Genomic DNA, 10,449 nt, shown 5'->3' with positions numbered 1-10,449 from the left:
CGGCTGTGCGTTTGATCTCAAGCATGAGTAAAAACTTATAACATTGTATTCTTTTCTGTAAGAATATTGTACTATTTTTGCACACGTGACCTCCAAAGCTTGAAAAACCACTATGGTACTTTTTGCTAAAACGCAGCCAGTTAGATACAGCAACCTTTCATGCGAATCCCAATTCAGAAACAGTGTTTTAGGGAAATGACCATTATTCTTCTTTGACAATACGTCCTGATTCCCTTTACAAAAAAATCCATTCTATTCGCCGGAACAGCAGAAGCGAAAAAAATAAAAACTCCACCTTGCAAAATAAATTAGACATCACTACATGACAAAAGAGTCGCTAAAAAAACAAAGTTTGCACACGGAATATATATGGAATACTCTGATGACACAACATAACTCAAATATTTGAAATCATAACTTGACTTCGGACAGGATTAATTTTCTTGTAAAGCCATGGGACGTTTTATTCTTAGTTTGTCAGTTTTCACTGCTTTTTGGATTTACTCTGTTAGTGCAAGTAAGTCAATTTTATTGTAAAACGAAAAGTTTTTCCAGTTAATATTTTTAAACTAATGGAACTCCAGAACAGGAATTTTACTAGTAACTGGAAGTTCACGGATTTCATGTTTCTGATCTTGGTTATTCCCGCAGGGTTTATTTTTGTTTTTTAAAGAAAAACAAGAAGTTCTGTCTAGAACTAGACGAGCCTACTTTCCCGTATACCAATATCGACTTTCTAGTATCTGATCAATACTCTCAAAATTAGCTAAAATCGTATATTATTTCAAACATATTTTTTAAATATTTCAAACTGATTTCGAGAAATAAAGTATGCCTCGCTCATCTAAAGAATTAGATACGTAAAAAATAAATAAAAGAACAGATAAAATAGCAGCACCTTTTAAACAAAGCAGCTAAATACATTTTTTCCATCAAAAAAATCTTCTACCGCTTTCAAAAAAAAAAAAAAAAAAAAATTGAAATTAAAAGCTAATTAAAATAAATACATCATATCCAAAAAAAAATCAATTTGAATTTTGACATCTTGAATTTAAAATATGTTTTTCGCAATCACGAGTGTGTGTATGCAGGCGTGTGTGTTTGCGTCTGGGGGTATGTGTGTTTGTGAGTAGGGGCAGGGGGTATGTGTATGTGTGTGTAGGCACGGGTGTTTGTGTCTGTGTGCTGTCATAAGTGTGTGGGTAGTTTTGTGTATGAATGTGTGTGCGTGGGTGCGCGGTATGTGTATGTGTGTGTAGGCATATGTGTTTGTGTCTGTGTGCAGGCATGCATGTGTGGGTAGTTGTGTGTATGCGCATGTGTGTAGGACATGGATGCAACCTGGAGACGGCTTTCGCTATAGGAGCAGCATCGTGAGGAGCCGGTCGACGGTTATGGTGCGAAGGGTGGCGGTGGTAAAATAAAATGATAGGACGCCAAAAACAGTCAAATGAAAGCAATAAGCAATCGTGATTGCTCAAAAAACCATTTGTTTTTCCCCTGTTGCCAAAATTTTTTTAAAGAATGAATTAATGTACTTTCAAAAATAAATAAAAACGATAAAATGTCAACTTAAAGAAATAATTTTGATTGTCAAAAAAAAACAATCGTCTGCACATATCTTTATGTAGAAACATAAAGGACTCCGAATTTCTCCGCCAAAAACTGAATACGTAAATTAAAACTTTAACTTGAAAATAAAATCAAAACATACTCAAAACAATTATTTCACAGTAAAAACCATGACTGCGGAGTCAGAGTTGGAGTCCATCTCATTTTGGGACCAAAGAGTTAGCATCGAGAGCCGAAAGTTTTAAATTCAAAGACTCGGAGTTGGAATCGGTCATTTCCTCAAAAAGTCCGCAAGTCTGCCAATACTTGCAGAGTCGGAGTCGGACTTATTATTTGATACAGGAGTTGGAGTCAGAGTCGAATTTCCAGGAGTTGGAGTCAATCATTTTTCCTCCGTGCATAAATTTTTGCGAAAGCTACGAAGTCAGATTCAAAGTCGGGGAGTCGGAGTCCGAGTAATTTTCGAACACAGGAGTAGGAGTCGAAGTCAAGAGCCCCAAAATTATCGGAGTCGGAGTCGGGAGTAAATCGTAAAGAGCTATTTCCAACAAAGTTTGTTTGAAGTAAATCCGCCTTTAAGTTAGGAATCTATATTGACTTTCAGTTTCCCCGTCCCCGTAGGTGCTAATCTTAAGAGATTTGAACTGTTCAAAATTAAACGAAAACTTGTTCAAATCAAAAAGATTTTTTCGACACATGTTTTTCATCAAAAGCTTTTCCCTACAAAGTTTGTTTGAAGCCACTTCGGCTCTAAGTTCAAGATTTATTTTTGCTTTGAATATCCCCGTAGGCGCGAATGTTAAGTTTTTTGAACTGTTCAAAATTGAACGAAAAATTGTTCAAATCAAAAAATGAATTATGGGAATGAGATGTCCTCGCCGAGATCTTTCTAACAAAAAAAAATTGTTCCAATCGGACTATTCATTCAAAAGTTATTAGGGGGGGGGGGGTACAGACAGACAGACCGACAGACATTTTTTCCCCATCTCAATACCCTACTTTCCAATTTTTAATTTTTCAATATTTATCTAACCATTTTATTTATTTTTGACTTTTTTTTGTTTTTCAGGATATTTTTAAGATGTATTAAGCCTTCTTTCATGCTTTTCTCTTCTTTCTCTGACTTTTACTGGGAAAGTAGGCTAAAAAAGGGGAAAGGAAAAAGTAGTTTTAGATCAAATAAATCCACGTTCCATGTTATGCACAGTCGAGTAATTTGGTGCATTTTAATATGCTGAGGGTTCCATCGTCAAAATAAAAAATTTGCGTATTATTTTAAATGTTGTATTTCATAATTTGCAGTCAATTCGATTGAAACGCTTGATCCCACATTCGTCGTGCAACACCTCATTGCTATTGCATGTTGTTGCTTAAAGCATTCGGGTATCAAGCTTGAGTAGACAATGCTACCAGGTTCTCGGCAAGGAGGTACGACTTCCGTCTACTGAGCACCACTAAAGTGGAAGTTCAATTTAGTTCAGACAGCACGAGATAGATGGAAGCACCATCTGTCGACATTTCGATAATTATGATCCAAACCAGAAGCTGAACAACTCCTGGTTCAACACCCCCGGACCCGGATGTACTGAATCGCTTGGAGGACTTTATGACCACTACATATTTAACGTGTCCCAGTCATCATCAGCGGACACGGAGGATCTTCTACTGGTTGGCATCGAACCTGGCACCGTCCAGATACGAGCCCGATGCTTTACCGATCAGGTCACCAAGATCCATTGCTACTACGTAAGAATATTTTCAGGCAGCTTCTTTTAGGCACGCACGAACTCGCTTGAAGTTGCGGGGACTGTCGCTAGCCCGTTTTGAATTTGAATTTTTTTTATTACGTTTAAAGGATTCAGCGGGCTGCATGCGACCTATTGGCCGCAAATTGAGTAGTGTTGGTGTAAAACTTCTTAAACTTCCAAATTCATTGCGTATGTTGCGATTGTCTGACTGCATTAACCACATGAAGAAAGAAACCAGTTTCCGTTTACCTCTTAGTCTCTGGGGTAAAAGGAAACACTCTGGGGTTAATGTAAACAGGATTGCATTTGCAAACAAACAGTCATAAAGTCAAAATTTTCACACCAAGTTACTCTTTCAGAAAGTGTTGTAGTCTTGACACAGTGCATAAAATTTTATCTCTCAATTCACCCAAAAGAAAAAAGAAATAATCTCGAGTTAAAACAGTGGAATTCTGTTTCCCTTTATCTAACTGACCCTACCGTACTTCTCGCAGGCCCGTCACTTCATATTTTTCTGTGTGTGGGGGCAGGGGGGGGGGCGGATCTTCACGATGACCACGCGCTCTGAAACTACAGTCTCTGGATGTCATAATCGGGCTGTCGGTGTATTGCATGCAGTTCTGTTTTAGCCGTATCATGTCAAGCATTACTGCTCAATCAGTGAAGCAGTCAATTAAGCGATTAAAAAAAAACACATCCTGATACATTCATGCAAATTAGTTGATTGTAAACAATTTTTATGCCTTTTTGTACGTAAAAAAAATATTGTTTTTTTGACTAAATTTGACTAGCTATTTCTGTTTTCCCTCAAATGATGAGCGGTATTCTTCTACTTTCCTCTACTCACAGAAAATATGAGGCAGTGAGAGGCCAAGGGATGCAAGTGGACTATGTCAAGTTTCTAGTAAAACGCGTTTAAAGATCAGATCCTAGGTAGGCTTTAATTGAAGATTTTTCTAAATCATGCTGTACAGCAGCATCTACCAGGGCTACTAGTACAATCTCTTGCCATCTGCAAATTTTTAATTTTGCCACTTGTATCCCTGTGCTTCTCACTGCCTCATATGGTCTTGTGCATTGCATAAAATTTTATCTTCAAATCACCCGAGAGCTAGGGAAGCATCAAGTTAAAACATTGAAATTTTGTTTCAAATTACCTCAGTTCTTTTAAATATGAAATCGCCATAAAATTTCTAAGAGACTCTGGTTACAATACATTTTTATTCAACACATTATTCTTAATTTTTATTTCCCTTTTTGCAGTGGCAGATTTACAAGTTTGGGACCTCATCTCAATGCGTTTGTTTGTGTCTGTACAAAAGAGAGGGGGGGGGGGGGGGCTTTATCTGCGAGAGATCGATGTAAAACGTTTATTTTGCATTTTTTCATCTTCAGGGCTCCTATGGTCGTAAGAGCCTCTCACAATCGTGGTGTTTGCGACATTGTAAATCCGACCAGTCAGGTAAATCCGAGTCAATCTCAGGCCAGCCATTTAGGGGATTCAGGGGTGGGATGGGGGGTGGGGGGTGGAGTCAATTGCCTCCCAAGCTTTGAAAAATTAATGTTTTTTCATATAAGTGGGTTTGGTTTGTGCTGTTTGCCGATGAAATTTACATTGAGTACACACCTTTTGCCCCCTCCCTGACTTGAAAAAATTCGACATGATGGGCCTGCCGTCACTACCTTTTTGGGCTAAAAGCAAGTGAAATAGCTTTTATTTAATGTCATATTGAATCTAATGTTTTTTTATTCAAAAATCTATTACTGTGCCTGATTTTCATCACAGTCTTCAAAAACTGAAATCTATACTTACACAGCTCATTTACCCCAATCGATATCACTTCTGGTTCGTTTGTCTATTTTTAAATGTCCTATTACGGGTAGAACATAATTTACCTTATCCAAATGGGACTCGGACAGTAATTTAAGTACTATAAACAGAAAGAAACTCTATATAATTATCCTTTGAATTTGCAACGAATAATTGATTGCTTCTAAAAGCACTCAAATATTTTCAGCTACCTAAACTATTCCCATGCCAATAATACATTAGGAGAAACTAGATGCAGCTTCGCCAAATGTTAATTTTCGAAAAACAAAGAATGGTGATATTGCATATTTTTCTTCAGCATGTTCTATTTAATTCTTATTCAGAAACAAAACGTTTTCATTATATGGATCGTTTTCGAGAACGTGAACTCAAATTAGCTTTATTAACCACATAGATAGAATTGTTTATTAATGGCTGACATGGGAATTCATCAGAGGGCAGAATATTCTACTTCTAACTCGACTATTAAGACGTGTTTCCCGTAATGTAAAACATTTGTTTTTGAAATATTTCAACCAAAACGAAGTGAAATGTGATTATCGACCATGTTGAAGCAAAAGTAAATTTGTTTCAACAATGATAAACTGTCATTCAGCTAGTTTCAAGTTAGAACAATGTGATATATTTCAAGAGCAGAATTCTAGACGATATGAGGATGATTTAATATGAATTCGACGACAGATGATGAATAAAAATGATTTTATACTAAAAAAAAGTGTCGAAATAGAGTTTTTTTGAAAAATCATTTTTTTGAATCTGCCGAAAGTCTGAAGTCTTCAAAAGGTACTAAAAATAAATTATGTTTTAGTCTCTCGATAAGTTAACCTTTTTTAAATACATGGTTATTGATTGGACAGAGCAAATATGTTTGTATTTATATTTGGATTAATTTAATTTAATTAGATTGTACAAAGAGACAAGTGATCTGCAAAAATAAATGAACAAGGAAGTGGAAAAAAAATAAAATCCTGCTGCATATAAATGCATGAAGATTCGTTTTTATTATCTAGTGATCAACATTTATTTTTTGTATCCTGCCAACACGTTGACTCACTGCACCGTACTTTTTTTTTTTTTAAGCCAAATCTTGGCACCAAATAGTTAATTTTTCTCTTACCCCATTAATGAAAAAATATGTATTCATAATAACAACCAATATCAAAGAAATCACAGTAAAAATGCTTCATTTAAAATTTTTTTTTTGCAGTTGACACCGTGCAATTTTCAAATTAAATTTCCGATTTCTTCATTTTGAAAATGGTAATTTATCGTTACAATTTTACTTTTCCCCACTTTCCCCTAATCCTAAGTTAAAGACTCTGAAGACAACTCTGATGTTTTGATCCAGACCAGAAATCGAATAATCCCTGGTCCAGCACCCCCCAGAGGTATTGTTTCCCTAGGAGGACGTTGACCACGAGCATATTTAATGTCCCCCAGTCACCATTAATGAAGACCGCTGGGAACCCGGGACCCTCCAGTCAAAAGTCCGATACCTTACCGATTTAAAAGTGGTTCATGTAGCTGGTTTAGTAGTAGATCGCTTGTATTCCATTATGTGATGTTGGATATTATGACTGGTAATGTAGTTGTTTGCTAATATGTTCGCCTCATTTCAGTGCCTATGGATGGAGAAATGACTGTTGAAGAAACGAATAAGACATATTCGTGCTTGAAAGAGAGTCTGACTGAAAACGTAAGTAATTTTGCATAAGTTTCGTCATGAATATGAAATGTATTTGCTTGAATTTAGCACACATTCTGCCAGTTTACTGCCATTTATCGGGCTCTAGGAGATGGTGGCTCTAAGCCAGGATTTCTCAACCTTTCTTGACGTGTGGCCCTCACATGAGCCCCAAAATACTTCGTGGTCCCTCTCGGGTAAGAAAAGTTTCAGTTCAAGAAATGTTTGATGGGAAAATCTGCATTTGCAATGATATCGTAAATATTCAAACAGATCAAATGTGATACATCGAATGGGGTCGTTTCCAATATTTTAAAAGTATTTTTTTTTTCTGAAAGAACATGCTTAAAAACATAGGATATAAGCATTTATTAAATAATTTGTTTAAGTTAAATATTTTAAAAAAATTACTTAAATCGGTGATCTTTCATTGTTTACATTTCTTGCCGATGGCATCACAAATGATGAAATGCCATTCTGTGTTGCCATTCACAGAGCAAAATATTTAATTCGCCTCTTTACTCACGTGTATTGGCAATGATATGGTTGATAGCTCGATTTTAATTCGCTTCTTGGTTATCATTACGTGGAAACGCAGTACGAAGATGCGCCAAAGAGCATCATTTGCGACGTCATCAAGACCACGCGTTGTTTGAAAAATCGGACATTTAAAAAAAATAATTAAAAAATAACTGTTGGGAAAATGAAAGAATTTTCTGGGTCATTTTTTTTTTTTTTTTTTTTGCGTATTCTATCAATTTTAGTGACTAAAAGTACTGCTTTTGACCGAAGGAAACAACCTCATTGTTGGTTGCAGTAGAAAGAAAGAATAAAGTCTTAAAGTTAAACTGATTGAGAATATGCTGAATGGCATTAAGGGTAAAGAATAACATATGAGGCAGTGAGAAGCAAAGGGATGTGAGTGGCAAAAGTAAAAATTTGGAGATAACTAGTACACATAGTAAGGGAACCTCTCCTTTGTCTTGGGGTAAGAGATAGAATTAGTAGCCCTGGTAGGTGCTGCTGTACATCATGATTTGTAAAAAAAAAAAAAAAACAATGAATGCCTACCTAGGACGTTATCTTTAAACGCATTTTACTCAAAACTTGAAAATGTCCACTTACACCCCTTTGCTTCTCACTGCCTCGATTGATAAATTTAGAATTTAAAAGAAACCATCTCAATCTTTGGTGTAATACTGAGTAAAATAATCATTACAATACTGTATGAAGAATTGAAGACAAAAGTTTACGGAATGAAGTACTACATATACATGATTAGCAAAACATTGAATAACGAATTAAAAATTTCCTCTGATTGCTAAAGCCTTATTTTAATTATTTATATTATTTTAACAAGAAGCAGAAAGAATTAACTGGGCTCACTTTTCGGCATTGCAACCCTGATTTTGTAACTCTGTATATCTCTCTATCTCTCTCATACACACAGACGCACTGGACTTCTGCTCCAATATAGTTCAAATTATTTTAAGTTAGAATTATAGGTGTGAAATTTCAGCAGTTTCAAAGTATTACCAATGTTTAAATAGCAAGCATTTTAAATCAGGTGCATATTTGCAATACAATTGCATACAAAGAATAAGATAAATAGAATTCAAATCTGAAAAACAAAAATTGCTCTCAATGCATAAAACTTCAAAACTGAACATGTAAAAATGTATATAAAGGTTAAAAATTGTTTTCATTAAATTAATTCTAAAGGCTCCAAATTTTTAGAGGATTATATTGAAATTGACGGTTTTGATTTCATAGGAAACAACAAATATTTCACCTTTCAAACAGTACCAAACAAAACAAAAATAACAAACAAAATATAAATATTTAAGCTTAAAAGAAAGAATTATACCTCTAGAAAGATTTGCAACATTGAGAATAAAACCCATTGCAACTCTTATTCTTATATGAGAAAATAATGCTCTTAAAAAATTTTCAGAATTCATTATTTTTTTTCTTTTTTCTTTTAAACCCATAAAAAGAAAAAATGCAAGTATGTCGAGAATTTTATAGGTTTCTGATTTTAGGTACGAACATTCTATTGCTGGTATTATTTACTTATACAGAAAATGTTTTCAGTTTCTCCTGCAAATACTAATGTTGAACACTTTTTATGTGTCGAAAAATAACGTAAAATATTTATATGAAATGCTTTGTACAAGTTTCACTAAGTTCTAAATCATGCTGTATAACAAAACGTCCCAGGGCTACTAGTACTATCTCTTGACCCAAGACAGAAAAGGGACTTACCTACCATTTGTACTGGTTATCTCCAAAATTTTAATTTTACCATTTACATCCCTTTGCTCCTCACTGCCTCATATAACGTTTTTTCCGGTAAAGCCAATCTACCATTGAAATTGTATTTATACAAAATCCAAAAAATTTAGGCTCAAAGTTTCATGTTAAAACATGTTGTAAATTGTTCCAAATTAAAAGAATAATAGTTCAAATTAAAAAATGAAGCTTGTAAAATGGAGATGAGGAGTCATTGCAAAGATTCATCTTAGAAATGTTCGTTGAATTGGACCATTCTTTCAAAACACATAAACACATACGGATAAAAAAGTTCCAAGTATCATAAGCGTACATGAACATTACATTTTTTGTTTTTATACTTTCACAGAACTACTTTATGTTTTGATTCATTTTCTCTTTAGCGATAATTTTGCCATCATTTTTCTAAAACGTTTTTAAGGGAAAGTAATTAAATAAAAGAGATTCTACGTATAGTTTTAAAATTAAAAACCTATATTATGCAAAATTTAGAATAACTTGTTGGAAGAAATATTGCAAAAAACAATACAGCAGGAAAAGAAATTATTCTACATATTTCTTTTGTTGCTCTATTGGAGAGCTAAAATCATAGTCTTTACTCAAATCTACTCAATCAGGAAGTTTCAAATAGACAGTACAAAATATACTTCTGTTTGTAATTTATTTTCTTTATTTTATTTGTGAAATGCATTTTTGTAAAAAATATTCTCCTGATTGAAATAAAATGAGTTAAATTGAATTGAATTGAATTGAACATAGTGACATTTAAAAAAAGACAAATTGTGAATGATTTTTATGCTGAAACATACATAACTATGCAAAACACTTATTTTGATCATTTTACCCTTTTTTCCCAACTAAGAACAAGTCATATAAGCAGAGTCATATAAAAATATAAAGTATCTGCGCACGCAACTCAAGAGTATCTGCAAACAAATAATTGTCTTTCACGTAAAAAAAGGGGGGAGGGGGTTTGGATTCCAAAAAAAAAAAAAAAATAATAATAAAAATAAATAAATAAATAAAATAAATAAATAAATAAATAAAATAATAATAATAACAATAATAATAATAATCATAAGAACATTTTTGAAATAAATACATCTTCAAAAGTTAATTGGCTAAAACAACGTTATAAAACACAAAATTGCAAATAAATGCAGGTAGAGGCTACAAAGAGCTAATTTTCATGCCGATTATGTGAACTTATGGATGCAAAGACCTAAGTTAAATTTCAAAATTTTAAATCTAAGCTTCTTTTAGCGGATATCTTTGCATTCGTGAGCTAACATGTTTTTGGGAATTATATCTCTACTGCAGAT

The 10,449-nt window shown here is 33.9% G+C and overlaps 1 protein-coding gene across 1 annotated transcript in view; it reads left to right on the top strand.

Annotated features, from left to right (window-relative positions):
• Positions 1–344: 344 nt before the first annotated feature.
• Positions 345–10,449, top strand: part of LOC129228151 (uncharacterized) — a 32,541-nt gene continuing 22,436 nt past the window's right edge. The window contains exons 1-2 of the mRNA XM_054862801.1: positions 345–517; positions 6,771–6,847. Of these exons, the coding sequence (XP_054718776.1) occupies positions 454–517; positions 6,771–6,847 (141 nt within the window). The 5' untranslated portion in view covers positions 345–453. The remainder of the gene's footprint in view (positions 518–6,770; positions 6,848–10,449) is intronic.

The sequence above is a fragment of the Uloborus diversus genome, chromosome 8 (genome assembly GCF_026930045.1).
Source record: "Uloborus diversus isolate 005 chromosome 8, Udiv.v.3.1, whole genome shotgun sequence".
Classification (NCBI taxonomy): Eukaryota; Metazoa; Arthropoda; class Arachnida; order Araneae; family Uloboridae; genus Uloborus; species Uloborus diversus.
The sequence above is the reverse complement of the archived record's forward strand: the minus strand, read 5'-3'. Positions and strand labels throughout refer to the sequence as shown.